At 32.8% G+C, this 18,573-nt stretch overlaps 1 protein-coding gene across 4 annotated transcripts in view; it reads left to right on the top strand.

The window, feature by feature from the left end:
- Nucleotides 1-18,573, top strand: part of LOC124356835 (formin-2) — a 70,000-nt gene that overhangs the window by 39,594 nt on the left and 11,833 nt on the right. For all 4 annotated transcript variants that reach the window (XM_046808074.1, XM_046808076.1, XM_046808075.1 and 1 more), the window contains 7 exons: nucleotides 6,172-6,350; nucleotides 7,795-7,954; nucleotides 9,986-10,140; nucleotides 12,593-13,718; nucleotides 15,758-15,869; nucleotides 17,310-17,439; nucleotides 17,752-17,839. In XM_046808074.1, coding sequence (XP_046664030.1) covers nucleotides 6,172-6,350; nucleotides 7,795-7,954; nucleotides 9,986-10,140; nucleotides 12,593-13,718; nucleotides 15,758-15,869; nucleotides 17,310-17,439; nucleotides 17,752-17,839 — 1,950 coding nt within the window. The remainder of the gene's footprint in view (nucleotides 1-6,171; nucleotides 6,351-7,794; nucleotides 7,955-9,985; nucleotides 10,141-12,592; nucleotides 13,719-15,757; nucleotides 15,870-17,309; nucleotides 17,440-17,751; nucleotides 17,840-18,573) is intronic.

Here is an 18,573-nt window from a genome sequence, read left to right as displayed (position 1 = left end):
TAAGCTTCCAAGTTGATTACGTAAAACATCAGTGAAAATTTAATTCGTGTAATTTAATTCCACGTATGTGAAAATAGAGGCATAACATTTATAAAAATTGTTAAGAGAACAGGATCAAAAATATAATTCAACATTGTATTTTAAATATATTTCATCATTAATCTACAGTGAATTCTGAATAAAACATTTGTAGTCCACTTTTATGTGATATCTCTTTCGGTGTCTATATTTTCAATTTCGTTAAAACTTCTCTACATGCTGCTTCGAACACATTTCCCCTTAAACTCACAAATTTGTTATTCTTTACACGTGGAAGAATTTTTAATAACAGACTGTTGTGCTTAGCTTTTATTTTGGTTATGTTTCTCTTATTAAGTCTAAGAGACTTCCGACGTCACCTTTTTGTCTGCTGGAGCAGTCCCTACAGCTGCAGGCCCAACTGCTTCACTACTACTGGAAGGAGCTTGAGTTACAGGTTCGGAAAGAATATGCCATAGAACACTCTTATGAGGCTGGAAACGAGGATTATGTCCAGAATTGTGTGTCTTTTGAGTTGAAATATTTTGCACACTCTGTACTTCTGAGCATCGAGAGGCGACTGTGTGTGGGCACAACACAATACCATACTTTTTCTGGCACAAACTGATGCCTCAAGAGCCTCTTCGAATCCTCCATTTCGTTGCTGAAATCAAAAGTCGCCAGGAATCTTCCTCTCCCTCACCATTTGTTTGTGCAAATTAAAGGAGAGCTTGAGGACACACTTTCCACATTAGGATCATCAGCTACCATTTACTTCCTCAGAAGTCAGTCCACATGGGTGGCTGACTGATTTGTCCAAAAAAAATAAAATCGCTGAATGCCAAGCTGTCGTTGCCTGCTGCAAACATTACAACACTTACAATTTGTTGAATTTGTTTCTTTTACTTCCAGTCTTTATAGAAATTCTACGAATACCATGTGAGAGCACCACATGCCCATGTAAAGTTAGTTATTCACGGTTGGAGTTCACGCATTTTCTCTGGCTCTGTTTGCAACGCACATCCTGGAAAGGTCTATTCCGGTCGTTGGGTGGAAAGCTTCAGATGAGACCTTCAGGATACCACTCTGGCAGCCGCCCTACGCGATGTGACTCCAAGAGGACTGGTACACTACTACCCTTGTACTGAACACAGGAGTAACGGCCAGCCACCACGATGTGCATTTTGGTTCTTTGAATGAAGGGCACCAAATGTAGGCCACAACTAAAATAAATGGAGTACAGCTAAAAAGTCTGGTTGGTGTGGGGGACGGGGGGGATCATCCGAACTTGGGTGACCTATCTATCCTGAACCTCGGAACTATAATCAATGTGCGATTCTCTGGTTTATTTATGTCTCTATTTAAACGCTTAGGAGGCTAGAAGTTTAAGTTTACTCTATGAAATGGACTGCGCAGACAATCCAGTATGTGCGGATTTTTGACGTCATACTAGCGGATAATATCACCTGTACATTCAAAAAGCGTACAACTGAGTAACTGACCAAACGGTACGTACGCGACGTGATCGGTGACAGTGCCGACATCGCCCTACGACACAGACTGACTGACATTCGGTAAACAGAGCCATGTGGTCTGTACTGGTATTCGGTATTGGCACGAGGTGTGGCACTGGCACGGTTCAAGGTGGACAGCCGGTTGTTGTGTAAGGTACCCCATTCATGTTTATGTAACGTGTGTCAGAACGCCGAGATTTACGGCGGATGCGGTCGGTATTCAACTAAATGTTTTGGTCCTGATTTTTTGCGTGACATCTGTCATGAATCGACTGCAAAATACAATACGTTTTTAGGAATGAAAATATGCACTCATACGAAATTAATGTACAACAAGACTAAATTGTGGAGCCAGAAATCGTTTCAAATGTTAGTATCACTTCTGTTCTGGCACAATTAAAACAATCAAAATTTGATTATTGTTTGATCGCAAAATTAGTAGTTTACTAATATACTTCAGTTTTTAAGTATCAGAAGGAATTTCAAGGATTGTAAATAGCATAATTTATTGTAGAGGTTATGTCTACGTAATGAGTGTATAAATAGACTTGAAGAAACCTTATTAGGGTCCGGAGACTCGTCTCGCCGTCTGTGCAGGCACAGGTACAAGGTATACAGGTCTAAACCTTACTAATACAGAGTGTAAACAATGTTATCATTACCGTTCAATCCCTGATAAGGAAGGAACTTCGGAGCTGAACAGCTGGAAGGAGGCAGAGTAGGCGAGAGGCAGGTAGGCTGGGTCGGTATGTAGGAGGTTATGTTCAGTCTCCGTGCCGTGTGTGCCTCACTCAGTACATCATGATGTCGCCTACCCAGGAGGACCCATGGCCCGTTCCCGGACAGTGGGTCTCGTTTCACGGTAATGAAATTGATTTCTTATCTAGGACGTTATTGAGATCCTGCCAGATTGCTTTTGGAAATAGTAGAATTAATTAAAACAGTGGTAGCGTTATCATGTTTTTCTTCCTTTACTTATCTTCCTTGCACATTCCGTAAATTTTTGACTTTTCATGTTTAATAAGCTTATTATTTTATCCCTATGATTACATTATAACATGTAACGATTTTATAAGGATAGTGTATTTAAAATTTGCAATAAGAATAGTGTGGTGTGGTATTTATTGCACGTTTATTCTGCAAATCTGCTAAAATATAAGATAAATAATACATAATATAATTTTTATAGTTCATAGAATGTCAAAAACTTCCAGATCCAATAAAAAAAATCTTTATATGTTTTGGTTCCACTGTGGAGAGGCACCTACAGTCAATAAGTTTTTAACTAAAATTACAGCTATAAATAATTATAAACTTTATTAAATTCACTCTCAACCATACCATTATCTATTACAGTGCAGGATTGTTCCTAGTTTACCAAAATATACTAAAAATAACAACATGCTTAAGGAAATTGATTTACATTTGAGTAAAAGGACTTACATATATTTTACAGTCATTTACAACAATTTCATATGTAAAGAAATAATAGAAACTAATTTAACTGTTACAACCCTAATTATTGGTCTTAAAAAATAATTAAACTTAAAAGTTGACAAATAATTTACCTCTTTTAGAATCATTCAACTCAGTGTATTTTAATAAGTCAATGAACATGTAAATTTTGAACACAGTAGACATTTATTGTTTAAAATATAGTTTATTTCTAAATTGGTTTTTTGTCAAGATATTTTTATAAGCTATGCTTATACATAAATGTTATTTTGAAATAATTTGTTTTCTAATTTCTTAACTAAATTTTGGTAAAAAATGTTTGTAAGTTAAAGTAATTATTTAAGCTATGAGCAGTTTTGTAAAACAAAAATTACTCTTTTCATTAACTCTACATTTTAAATATATATTCTGTGATTGATACTGTTCAAATCAACTGTGTTGAATTTTGTAAACCTTGTATCATAATTTGATATGGTAATACAAAAGTTCTACTAAATTTAGTAATATTGTGATTGTTTTTTAAATTTCTGTAATGAATGTTGATAATAGGCCTACTATTTCAAGTTAGAAATAACTTGTTAGTTGCAAAAAACAATTTTTACACTTTTTTTGTCATACAAGTTTTTTAGCCAGGTGTATTAATTCCAAGTTCCAGTTGGTGTTTGGTTATCTCTGTGTGCTTCAAATACCTAGGCTATATTTGTGCATTATATTTTCCAATTACCATTCATTGTAGACATTGATAGTAGGGGTAGTAGACAGTAGTGTATTGGATCTCAATAATTAAGACATAGTTTTGAATTGGACATAACATGAGGGAATTATCTAAACATAAACATAATTAATTTACAATAAAACTAATTGCAGAAATATGTTAAGCAAGATCAACTACAATAAATACATATTTTCTCTCCTTTCTTAAAGTTCAAACCTTTGGACTCTAGAGAATTAGTGTACATCCATTACAGTGCAATTTTAAGATGTTCTTTTCTTTTAGTGTCTCAAAATGTCATTTCACATTAACTCAAATTATGCCTGAGAGCTACTATGTTCTGAGAATTGCCGGGTTTAGGCAAATGTTTTCAAGGTTAAACAGCAAATTTAGAAGTATTTTAGTCCTATTAGAAGTCAGACAGACTTATTATAAATAATTATCTCTAGAATTCCTGAAAATAACAGGTTTTGAGTGTAAAGTGTACTGGAATTGGTTTTCCTTTATCACATTATAATCACATTCTTACTCTCTCTATTCCCTTGCCCTAGTAGGATGAAAATTGGCCCTAGAAGTGTGTAGCTTATTTGTGAAATGAATTATGAAAAGAGAAAATTCAAACGTAGATGTGGATTTCACCAATTAAAATTTCAATTGATGTGTTATGAAGCTGAATTTGACAGTTTTATAATAATATTCAGGCAATAAGTCGCAAATATAATTTTATAACAGGAGTTCTAGGCGTATTATATTAATGTATATATAATATTTTAAAGTTAATATACTGAAATGAAATGAAATTAAAATGAAAAATGGCTTTATTAAAGACGTGGAGATATGGCTATCAAGCTCTCTCTCTCTCTCTACCACTCAACCTCATATTGCATACAGTAAATTTACAACAGTTTGATTCAATTTAGGTAAATGATTACTTATAATATAAATATAAAATAACAAAATTTCTTGACCTATACAAAAAAAATAAACTTAAATTAAAAATCTACATATTAAAATGAATTAAAAACTTAAAATACAAAAGAAAAATTTATCTATACATATTTTTTGTAATAAATACAAGAAAAATTGAAAATGAAGAACAAGAAGACACATTCAATCACTGTAAAACACCCACTGACCACATGACCGCAACAAGCAGCACCTCTCGTCACCCCCACAGGCCCCCCAGCAGCAAGTCCCTAACCCCTGCCCTGAAGCGTGCACGGTCCTCAATATATCTAATATCATCAGGGGAAAGCGTTCCAAAGACAACAAGCTTCAACAGTAAAGGACCTATTACAATTTGATGATCGATGAATTGGTATTAATAGTAATGTGGCTCCCCTTCTTGTAGGTCGTTCACTAATATAAGAGAAAAAGTTGAAATGTTCGGAAAGATAAACATGATATTTGGTTTTGATGATTAAATGTAGAATAGAAAGTATGTGGAATTCACGTAGTTGATTAAGTTTCATGAGTGACAATTGGTGAAAATATTGTATAATATGCATATGACGTCTGAAATTAAAAATAAATCTAACACAGTAGTTCTGAGCACGCTGGAGTCTGCCTGAATTGTATTAGTTATTAAAATAAATATATAATTATATTAGTATTAACATAAATATTTAATCTGGTGACCTCATCATTTTTATGCATATGTTCCTTTATAGATTGATACCCTTAGCTTCCAGATGGTTAGAATAAAAGCCTTCTATTAAACAGCGTTTGGTTGAAAAAATATAGTTAGTACATAACTTTGTGGAAAAGCTTAATGTAGACATGAATGAAATCTTCATTGTTAGGATGCTATGAGGAACTGTAGAATTATGTAACATAATGAGTGTGTATTTATGAGTTCTGAACTCAGTTCTGTAACTGAACTCTTATTTTCATAAGTACCCTAATATATCTTGGTTTCAAAATTATGAGAAGTTATCTTATTTATCATAACAATCATTAATTCATAATTCATATCAAAGATAAGAAATAGTCTTTTGATGTGTTACAATATATGAGTGCACATTACATACTTTATTTTCATGTGGCCTTCACATGATCAGGATAACACTGTCTGAAATAAAACTACACTTAGTTTTCAGTTCTATATCCAACATTTATTGTACACACGAGTTTAACACATTGATGAATATGCTACTGGGTATTGCTTGTTCTAAAGACATTACATAGTTAATTGAGTTGTAAAGTGCACATGTGTTAAAGATTATAAGAGTAGGTACTAGGACATTTTCTATATTTTCAGTGGTCGGAAATTGGGAAAACAGTTTTACTAAAATAGTTCACTCAATTCCTATACCGGTAACTTCTTGACTAATTTATTATCATAATTTGTACTACTTTTTGTACAAGCCAAGTGTAGAAAACTTCAAACATACAATATAAATTTCTTATCAACACTGTAGTTCTTAATGTGTTTTTCCTTTTTGATGTTCATAACATGTTGGTTTCTTGCAGGCCAAATGCTGATCAACTGGTTTGTGTCTGCGTTTGCTGAGGACCACTACCTGCGCCAGAACCTGAAGACGTCAGACCTGAGACTGCTGGCTGCCCAGTTCTGTACTCACCTGCTAGCAGCCGGTGTGCTCCGACAACTGCCTGACAAGGATGTGCCTCAAGCCGAAGCTCTCTTCCGGGTGAGCTTGGCTTTTTTTTGTCAGTGGCTTATCTCGAGTCCATCACAGGAAGAGTTTATAAAAAGAATGACAGAAAATGGCTCTGGCATCCTTGAAGAATACAAAGTAAAGAATTACTGTCATAAACAACAACTGAATTAGTTCCTTCCAGTGGATTCTTGACCGGTTTTTACCTGAATCAGTGATGGATAGTTATCCAGAGTTAAAGTAGTCCGGCCAAGACAAATCTTTTATTTTCTTGTTCCCTGATTAGTTGCGATTAATTTTATGTATAACATCACAATATGTACTACTTACAAGATGCTTTTATTTTATATTAAATACATGGATACCACGTTGGTGAAAGCTAAACATTTCTGCCATACTTCACTGACTAAGGTGTTTGTTATTACATATATATCATGTATAGAGTAATAGAGGAAGCTTGAAGAGGGTATGTAGAAACAGGCCCTTCATTAGTTAGTGAAGTTTACTAACATAGAAGTAGGTACACTTCAAATGCTTTTAACCAAAACCAGTTATATTCATTAATGTATGCACTCTAAACAAAAACTATATGGTAATTTTGAATATTTACCATTTACCATGTGTTCTTATAATAGTATCAGAAATATTAACAGGAGGAATAAAAAATGTATGCTTAAAATTAGAGTTATATAAATAATTATTTATAGCATTCTATAAAAGTGTATAATTCTATTAAGAGAATGATAAATAAGATTCTAAAAGAAATAAAATAAAATCCTAGAGCTAAAAGCCATAACAACACATTTGAGATAAATTGCAAAGAAATTGTACGTTTACATATTAAACAGTTTATGTATATTAGGAATATAAACTAAAAAAGTAATATGCGTTAGATAGCCCTGGCTGGACTCCCTTAACGTGATAAAATTTTATCGTTTATTACTCTCCAATTCTTCTTGGTCGGTTAAGCGTACTCTATTGGGTTTGCTTCATAGTCTTAATTATGTGAATAAACTCTTAGAGGGCCAATATGTCAACAGGAGGATGGCTTGTTACGATTGACAGGAAAGTTTTTGACAAACTATAACCTGTGATTTGGTGGTATCAAGCTATTGAAAGCTTTTACTTTTGCTGCAATCCTTTGAGCCGGATGTGGAGGGTATCATACGATCAGAAAAAGAACTCCTGTATTGCTGATGGAAAGATTATTTCAAGTACATTGTGATGTAGGCAACATTCATTGATAGTCTCTGACCCACCTTTTCTATTATAATATTTCCTGTCTGCCTCAGATGGTGAGAATGCTCAATATTTATCAGTTGGGGAACTTATCAGGTGACTGTAAAGGATGTCCTATTTCAGAGACATGCTTATGAAATAATGCTGGGCCTCCTAATTCTCCGCAATAAAACGTTTAATTAACTTGTAGTTTATATAAGAAAAATAGGTTTAATTCATAGATGTTGTATCATTTCAGCCTGATTTAATCTACTTCTGGTCTCACACGGAGGCAGTAAATGCTGCTCCTCCCACGCCAGGTCGCCTGACCTCTGTGGCATGGCCTCCACCACTCTCCCCCTCGTCATTGCAAGGACAGGACATCGAGATACAGTACAATGGCAAGTCTACCACCCTTGGTAAGTTACAATGTTGAATTTTAATTCCTTTTACAGAAAAGTTTTTGAGCTATTTATTAACTTATAAACTAATATTATTTTCTGTTGTAGAAAAGTGTTTAGACTATAACAAAAAAGAAAGTGGAACCTAAAAGTATAAGAGTAGGTAAGGTTAAGATTTCTCAATTAAAAAAACTAAAACCTTTTTAAATATCTCAGCATCATAGTGCTATAGATTATTCCCAATTTCGTGATAGTTATCGCCCTGTTTCATCAACTTGGTGTGAAAGGACAATCATGAGTGATTTGACTCCTCTACCTTTTGTTATAAGCCTTATAGTATAGCCTGGGGCATTTATGATAGTGTTATTTTAAACCTTTCAAATTTCCCTCCCATTAATAAAATAGATAAAGGTTGTTTATATATTTAAAGGAGAAAGGTAGTATTTCTCCTGTATGTTACACAATTATGCAAATTATGTACATAACCGATGTTTGTTTGTACAGATAAATTTACACAACCAAAACAAAGCTACCTAAGTGTTTTATTCTGATATTGACCGTATATAAAGGCTAGCTAGAGTCCTTCAGGGTTCCGTCCTGGGCCCACTCTTGTTCCTTGTCTTTGTTAACGACATTGCTAAACATGCTCCCAGTGAAATATTAATGGTTTATGCTGATGACACAATTATAATAAATATTAATAGGTCTACCTTACTGTTATAAATCTACACATATATCTTGGTCAATCAGATTTTTAGTTATTTCCAAAATATTAACATGGTAACTCCTTCAAACACCAAATATATACATTTTGAATTAAAACAATCAAATCTCTGATAACTTTGACTATAATATGGGTGATATTGAACTAGAGGAAGTTAATGATACTAAATTTCAGGTTGTTAAGGTAGATTCTCTTCTGAAATGGAAGAACGTAAACTATATCTCATCCAAATTATCAACCGGACTTTTCATAATAAAAAAATATCTTCTCTAGCAAATAAACAATTTTTATCAAATTGTTGTTACACTTTCCTCTATTCACACATTCAATCATACTATGGGGTTCCTCTTCAAAAGGAAATTTAAAAAGAAATTTTATTTTAGAAAAAAAGAGCGATTAGGTATATCGGACATTGAAAGTTAATGAATCATGCAGATATGCTTTCTGGTTAAACAAATTTCAAACTTTTCTATCAATTTACATACCTGAAACCATTCTTTATGATCTCGACAATAGGCTATTAGCATCAAATATCAGGTAACATAATTAGAACACTCGCTATAGAAACACATTTTCTGAAACACACTGTACCAAGATTATTTTCTGAAAAACTCCCTCAGTTCCTGAAGAACTTAGCTCATACAACCAGTTTTAAAGCTAAACTTAATAAATGGCTGGTCATTCAGTGTTATTGCAACTTCGAGGAGCTGCTGTTATCTTGAGGGGTGGTCGGTGCTGTCAAACAGCCTATGGATTGGGAAATGTAATAGGTTTTTGATTTATACTACAAGTGCATTTTGTTATACTAGCTTTAGTTTGTAAACTTACATGATGTTTATTAATTAATTTGTGAAAATTCTAATTGTGTTATGACAACCTTTATACCCTAAAATAGAGTTTGTATAAGAGAATGAAATAAATAAGGTCAGAAAAGTGGAAGAGGTATAAGATTGTTCATGTGGAGCTACAATCAAGATGGCTGTACATATTGAATATAGAAATTGTGTGTTTTAACACTCTAATGAAAATATACACATATTCATTAGCGAATTCTTGTAAAGAGTATGAACTGTTGCTTTCAACATCGTAGTGATACCCAAGCACTGGAGAGTGAAATTAAGTTCAATACTAATGTCTAGAACAAGTTTTTAGTGGTTTTAAAGACTTTATAATATGTAGTATAAAATGTTTGGGAATTTATTCTAATCACATGTTAATCAGAGCTATGAGACTACTTATTAACTCTCTTGTATATCTACTAGTAATTTAATTTGTGTAAGTTTATAATTAAAAATTAAAATTCACCCAAAATTTGATATTTTCAGGAACAGATGAAAAACAACGTGAAAGTGAAAAACGTCTCATCACGGAGCTTGCTCGCACTGTACAAGAGCAAAAACAACAAATTGAAGATCTAGAGGCTAAGATTGACAGATTGATGCAGGAAAAAGAGAGGACAAAAACATTAGCAGACATTCAGGTAAATAAACATTACACAATCGTGTGAAATGGTTCATTGTTGTAAGCCTGGTATCTTGTTTAAATTTGGTGTTTCTATACAAGGAAGAAGTATGTCATACAATGTGTCAGGTAACAGGCTTTGCTAAGGTTTAACGTAAAACTTTGTCTTTAGCTCATTTCATTATTGACATATAGTAAGATAGACAATCTTACAACAAAGAAATTGTTATTTTACCAGCCAAACAAAAGAGATATTGTATTAGCCTGCTGAGGTATAGGCTTCAATGACGCTCAGCCAAATTCCATGGTTGTATATGCAACATAATAGAAATCATACTTGTATGGAGAAATGAAGTTTCATTTTAGTGTGCATGTGCACGTACGTGTACATGTGTGTAAGAAATATCACTGAAGGAAGTTACATAATTCTACACACCACATAAACAATTTAATTCCTCTTAAATGTAACCATTATGTACAAAAAGTAATGTGAAGCGGGTTGAAAGCCCTGGATATCAGTGGACATTTAAATCTGAGAGCACCAGATTTTTTTGCATATATCTCACTAAAGTGCCAGAGATAATATGTTTTTTTATAATTTTACTAAACATTTCATAAAAGTTTGAAAACTTGAAAGTTATAATTTTTGTTTTATATTGCTACAAAATGTATACTCTATATAAATAATTACAAAATATAAATAGGAAAATTCGTTTATCAGATATTACAAACATATTGAACTCAGAGTTGCTGTCTGGATGTTCATGAGTGAAGATCACTTATCAGTGAACTCCCTTATCTAGTTCCAGGGCAACATGTTTGCTTAATTAATAATCTGTTCATGTTCAGTATTTATTATATGCCTTATGCATTACTGTATATCGCAATTTGAATATATTGTTTTGTTGAAATTGTGATCTGTATATGTTTTCAATGTGGGGTAAGTGCCATTTAAATAATTAAGCGCTACATGTAGAAAACTGTAGCATGGATTTCAACAAAGTACTCCTAGGCATGGAAGCTGCATTGCAAAAAAAAGAAACAAATAAAAATGTACCTATTAAACTGTAAAAAATGTAACTGTGATCAAAATATTTTCTATTTTTTCAGTAATTTTAAAATACTATGTGTGTTTATATTAAGAAGTTAATTATAAAAAAAACTTATTGCACCATCTTAGGTTTTTTTAAGACAGGAAAAATAACAACACACTTTTAATCAATAATGAGTTACTAATCAATGAACATTTAAATTAGTATTTTTTATACAACTTTTAAACAACAAGACATATTACAACCATATCTGGCATACCATTACTGGTAACAGTAATCTACTTTCCTAGGTACATGGTGATCAGATGTCACCTTTGGGGGACAGCCTATTGGGGTTAAGAAGAAAATCTTTAGTGACATCCTATGTTGAGTTGTACATCATTTTAAAGGTCTACTTGAACTGAAAATAATGCCACAAACTGGACTTCAAAAGGTTGATCCAGTCGGAAGAAATTATTATTTAAAGTTTTATAAATGTTCAATACATTGTACATAAGAAATAACTAGTACTGTACCTGTTACAAGCTGAAGGGAATATTTATTTGAGTTTACTAATTTCAAAGTATGTTACCCTCCGGCAGTCTGGCAATGTGCGAAGCGTAATAAGAAATACTTGCTGCTAAAAGAAGTACATTGTTGGATGAAAGAAGTGGGCCTGTTAGGGTTTCTCTTCAATTTTCCATAAAATATGTATTCCCTTCAATTTGTAACAGGTCCATTTTTTGTTATTACGTATGTACAACGCATTAAAAACTTTTTTTAAACTTTAATCAGCACTTTCTTCTAACTGGTCATCATTTTTAAGTCTGGTTTGTGACATTGTTTTCAGTTCAGCTAGACCTTTACAATGATGTTCAACTCAACATAGGTTGTCACTAAAGATTTTCTTTTTACCCCCAATAGACTGTCCCCCAAAGTTGACATCTGATCACCATGTACCTAGGAAAGTAGATTACTGTTACCATTAATAGTATGCCAGATATGGTTGTAATATCTCTTGTTGTTTAAAAGTTATAAGGTGTCCTAAGACTTAATTATCACACAAAAAAGTTAATTTCTTTAGTTTTGACCATTTCTAGTTTTGACCATTTCTTTATAGGTCTAGTTCAAAATAGCCATACTACTACTTCTTTAAAATCCTGAAATTCTGTGTGGAATGATAAAAAAGTGATGTTTTTCCTGTTTTCAGAGGAGGCATATGTAGCCTATAGAGTTTGTCAGTGAAATTAGAAACAATTGCCCTCCAAAATCTATTTCATCATTTTAAGAATAACAATTATATCTTTGTGTTCTTATTAAATAATAAAAAAAAACTATAAGAAAACTATTTTTATCTATTAAAATTTCATAGTTTTGTCCATGATATTGCAAAAAGTTACTTTTAAATCCACATATCTAACTCCAACTTTATTTTTACAGTCACTTGTTGAGGGTGTTAAAGCTGATTTTGAATCTCCTACTAGAGAAAAAACACTGTCTTCCACATCACCAAAAAATGGAGAATCTCCAAGACATAAGCAGACTCAAAATGGCCACTACAGCATAAGTTCTACTACTTCACGACTTGAGAGCAAAATCATTTCCTCAAGCAAAGATCCCAACTCAGAAGGGAAGTTTACTTCTATTCTAATAACTGAAAGAGTTGAGCCAGATAGGTCAAGAGCTGACCCAAGCACTCCCCTATCGCCTTCCTCCATATCAGTCTCTCTGCGGTCTCCTGATAAGAAGTCTCCAGTTGAAAACAAATCACCTCAAACTGCTACTTCAAGATCACCTGTGAAGACATTTTCAGAAAACAAAATTCATGCTACAGATGCTGATGTTTCTCTAAATGGTTCCAAGCATTTAGATTTAGAAGTTCTCTCTTCTCCCTCATTAGTCACAGCCAATGCTTCATCTGCTACCTCCCTAACAAGTCCTAATGTCGCTGCATCATCTATATCTAACGATACGCCTTCATCTCCTACGTCTGAACTAGTGTCTGTTCCCCCTCCTATTCCAGATTTAATCCCCTCATCACCTTCTCTTTTAGTATCAGAAAAAGTTCATACATCATCCTCACCAGTAATACCTTCCCCTCCCCCATTACTATCAGGAATACCCCCTCCTCCTCCTATTCCAGGTATAGCCCCTCCTCCCCCTCCCCCTCCCATGCCAGGGATGGCTCCACCTCCCCCTCCTTTACCAGGAGTTACGATTCCTCCTCCCCCTCCTATGTCAGGAATAGCTCCCCCTCCCCCTCCAATACCTGGAATGATACCTCCTCCTCCCCCTCCTCCAATTCCTGGAATGATACCACCACCTCCTCCACCCATACCTGGTATGATACCACCCCCTCCTCCTCCCATACCTGGTATGATACCACCCCCTCCTCCTCCCATACCTGGAATGGGCCCTCCCCCTCCTCCTGGACCTCCACCACCACTAGCTCCTTTGTCAATGGGGATACCACCTCCCCCTCCAACTCCTGGAGGATTAGGCCCTCCTCCATCTCCTGCTCCATTCCCATCTCCCCCTGTTGGAGGATGGAATGCTCAAAGAGCAAGTAAGTTAATAACATAAACATATTTTAATTAGTATTTAAGGTTTAAAAGGAAAGTCACTTGGAGTAGAAAGAAAGCATATGATATTTCACACCCCAGTGTTTTATTATTTTCAATTTCAAAACAAATGAACTAGTATAATCAATTTCTTTGCAATGATGCAAGAAATGTTAATGGTAAATAGTATAAAAACTTCCAACAGTACTTATCCCATGAAATTGTCATAGTGTTATTAATTGGAATCACATTGGATTTGCACAAATTTGAATTTAAACTTACAAAACCTCTGAAAAATGTTCAATAAATTGTAGTGGCAATAGAATTATGTAGAGTACGAATTTAAAAATGAATTATCATTAAATATAGTCAAATGAATTAAAATAGATTTTTGCAAAATGTTTTTACAATATTATTCAAGACATATTTCTTTTTCATTATATATTTAATACTTTTATTCCCAGACATATACAAATTACCTAAAATAAGCTACAGTTAATTACATTTCTCTAATTATATTTTGCCCTTTTGTTTTGAATACCACAATATCGTGCACAATATTTGTACTCTTCATGTGCATAAACTAAGTAATCCCACTTCTTAAGTCTACAATGATGAACTAAAGCTTATATTAAAATTAAAAACACCAGTACTAAAATTTGTTAAAGATTGCATAATGCATGAAAAGTGAAGCATACATTGAAATGCATAATAAATTGCAAGCACAAGAGATAGTGTGAAGGTAGTTTGCTCACTTTCACTATTTTATAAGTTTTCAATACTGTTTTTATACATAGTATTCTAAAAATATATATAAATGGTAGCCATTCTAATTTTGTGTTTCATTATTTCTTAAAATAAATACCTTTTATACAACTTTTTTTATATAAAACGGTATTTAAATAATTGTATAGTTATGAATTTACACTACCAGTATACAGAAAGTCACATGTGATCAAACTGGCATTCTTTTGAGCTAATAATTTTAAGCTTTTGAATAAAATAATTGTCTATAAATGATGTTAACCCTTTGTGACTGGGAGGCTTGAAATGTGGCCAAAACTTATTTCTCGCTCAGTTTGGATTTAGTCTCAGGTGGTTGTCCTCTCAGCTTGCATAGTGCCCGGTTGTGTTCTGTGTCACCACTCAATGCTAGTATAACTATGTACTACGTCACTTTTACTCGGATTTAAATAGCAGTATTTGACTTTTCCTCTTTAAATGACTGAGATTTAAATGAAATCCTAAAATAATTTACAAAGTGTAGTAGCTTCAAGGTTGGAACTATAAAGTGGTTATTTATTATTTGCTTTTAAATGAACCAAGTAATGTGTTTTTTAATATGGAATCTATGTTATAGATTAATCTGCTTTAAAAGTATTTTTATTTTCAGAGTAAAAACAAAATCCGTCCCAATTAGGTCTCTAGTATCAACATAATATAAACTCGTATCCATATTTGGAGCTTTTTCTTCATCAAATACACTAGTAATTTAATAAGGGTGGTGGGGGGCAAGGTGGACATGTCCTCCCAATATTTGGCGAAATTAAAAATATTATTTTGTATAATATATTATTGTATATGTATTTTGATATTTATTAATTGTAGCGATGAATATTATATAAGATATGCGGATATGAGAGGAAAATCATATGGATTTAATGCCGATCCCAAAGGGTTAAGATTGTGTGCGGGTATGGTGAAATAAAGTAAGCATGCAAGCTGTCACCATAGCAAGAATAAGTATTGGGGGAAACTGCAATGGGTGCAACCAACACCTGTTAATTTATAAATGACAAAATATATTTGTATTAAAGCATTTGGTTGTCTGTATATGGTATATAGATTTGTGGTAATTGAAACAAAATACTTCATCTTCCAACATCATCAGCCGACACTTAAAAATGTTTTTAATTAATCATAACTTTCTGAAGGAGTTTTAGAGAGAGGAGACACTATTTTAATAGCGATTTCTTGATTGCTTTAATTGAACCATTTAGGCGTGTTATAAACACCTTGGTACTCACAGTAATTTTGGTTACAGCATTCCGTAAACAGCCTCTGAACCCTCCAGTGCCGATGAAACCTTTGTATTGGACAAGAGTGGTCGTGCCACCTCCTGTTGTGGAGGAGAGTCAGGCTCCTCAGAACCGAAGGTGATTTTTACGATTAGTCTTACAGCTATAGAATAACTCTCCTGACATGTAAATCCTTTATTTACTTTTATGGGTATGACTTTTTCTTACTGAAAAACAAATTATATAAATAACATTCCGAGGAAAAACTTTTCAAGACGGCAGTCATTCGTATTTGGGCTAACTTTTTATCTCAAGTAGTCTATTTATTAAGGTAAATTAAAATTAACACTTCATAACATTTTCAAGTAATTCCAAGCAATATATAATCTTACTTATATTTCAGTAACTTTTAAGCTTTCAAGATGGTGGCCGTTTAAAGTAATAGAAGTATACCATTGAAGAATTATAAGTGATATGTTTACAGATTAATTATAACTAAACCAAGTCCACGTTTTTACAAAGACATTTATATAGTTATATCAAATTTTTTCTTTTTTTAACTTTAAGAATTAAGGTCTAATTTTATAGTTTCAAGATTATTGTCTTTTTAAATGTTATGATTACATTAACATGCAAATATTAAGGGTTATTCTCCCATCAGTGTTGTCCGAATCAAATATCTAAAATAATAATGCATCTTCAGTTTGACGTTTCAAGATGACAGCCTTAAGTGAAATCTACCTATTTTCTGACTGAGCCGGAAGGGATATTTACCTTATTTTCAACTTATAACCTGTTTTACTTTCATGATGAATCCTGTTATATAGTTATTTGGGTCTCTATTAAATTTGAAATGTGTAGGAGACTAGTTTATATCATATGTGCCGATACTCAGAATTATAATTATGGTAGGTTTATGGTCGACCCAACCGACATAGCAAAACGCGCTGAAGTTTAGTTTCTATTGTCATTACGATAAGCCAAGGGGAAACCCAGTTTGTCCACCATGTTAGGGTAGATGATCTGAGCAACTATGATTACTTAAGTTATTCAGACCAAATATCAATGGTAAGTTTTCAGTGACAAACCTTTTGAGTTTAAATCAAAGATTTTCCCTGTTTTTCCCAGTATATCTACTAATAGCAATGAAATGAAATCCAGTGCAGATTGACTACTTCTAGGAGACTACAGATATTTTCCAAACATAACTTTTTTAGAGACTAAAAGTAGTTCAGGAGCTCTAAAAAACAAGCATTACACTGAAAAAAAATAACTGTCTCCATACTTTTTCTCATATTAAAGTGGAAGGAAAAAGTGGTCACAAAGTTAGTGAAATGATATTTTCTCACTATTTCTTCAAACATTTCAGTTTATAAATCTATTGCCTTAAACATTTTTAGTAAGTTATTTTACAATTAATTAATTATTTGATTAATTTACTTAGTTATTTAACTGATTAATTTAGTTATTATTTTAAAGATTACTTAAAAAAGTGTATTTATATTTGTTCTCTGTAATGTACATGTTCATCTAATTTTCTCATGAAACTATAATCTAACTTTAAATCTCCATTTTTAGTGTCCCTCTGTGGGGAGAACTGGAGGAGGTTAAAGTAGATAATATCGATGAGTTTGCTCAACTGTTCTCCCGTCAAGTTATTGACAAGAAAAGCACGAAAAAGAAAGTGGTGAAACCAACAAAAGCACAGGTACGTAAAATTGGAGTTAGAGAGAATATATTTAATGATATTTAATCAAATTTTACATAAGAATCCACTTGGCACCATGTTGTTACAATAATAAACGCTTGTTGTTTATGCTGATGATTATAAAAGCATAGCTTCTAGCTTTGGTATTAGAACTTGACTGGCCAACTGGAACATTACTTCCTCTTCTTAGTGTAGTGAATGGATTGTATACAATGAAAAGAACTAAAAGATACATCTTACACTCTATAAAATATAATATTTTTTAATAATGTTATCAAAAAGTACATCACAATATGTTATACTTATTTTCAGGTAGCCAAAATTCTGGATAGCAAGAGATCTCAAAATGTTGGAATTTTGTCTCAGAGCCTACATGTGGACTTCTCTGAAATTGAAAATGGTATGAAAAATATAAATAATAACTATAAATGCTAACCAAAACTATTTATAACCTTTTGATTTGGTTAAATCATGAAGCCAAGGTATATTTAACATAAACAACCCTTTTTTCTAATCAGAGCTTTCTTTTCCTTTTAGTCAGATAGAAAATGTTCATCATTAAAGATTTGAGAACATTAAACATAAGCATTGAATCTTATTTTCAAGTATGTAATTAACTATTATAGTAGAAGTCATCACAACATAAAATAATTTGAATGTAACCAGAATGTTTAATTTTTATAAAGATTCCTAACAAATAGTGGAGTGCTAGTCATGCACTTATAGGTATCTTGACAAGAAACAAGTGAAATATCTTGCGTGTTTAGTAAAAAATCCTGTATTCTTTCCTCGGTGTTTAGAATCCTTTCTTCCTTTGAAGAGTTATTGGCTGTATTAACATATCTTTTGTACTATATTGAAGCATAAGAATAATTTTTCTACATAAAAGAAATTAGGTATAAAATTGTATAATTAATATTGGCATCAGAATAGTATTTCAAATTCATAAATTGGATTGGTATTGAAATAAATAATAACAATTCTCCAAATCTTATTTGCTAAGCTTATGTGACCGGTTCATAACAATATTTAAGTTTCATGGTTCATACTGCTTTAAAACATTGCTTACACAAGTCATTATTGAAATATTTTGGCATCAGTGTGGAAAATCATCTTCAGTGAAAAGATATTAAA

Source organism: Homalodisca vitripennis, chromosome 3 (assembly GCF_021130785.1).
Source record: "Homalodisca vitripennis isolate AUS2020 chromosome 3, UT_GWSS_2.1, whole genome shotgun sequence".
NCBI lineage: Eukaryota > Metazoa > Arthropoda > Insecta > Hemiptera > Cicadellidae > Homalodisca > Homalodisca vitripennis.
Note: the sequence above shows the minus strand (reverse complement) of the source record. Positions and strands in the feature narration are given on the sequence as shown.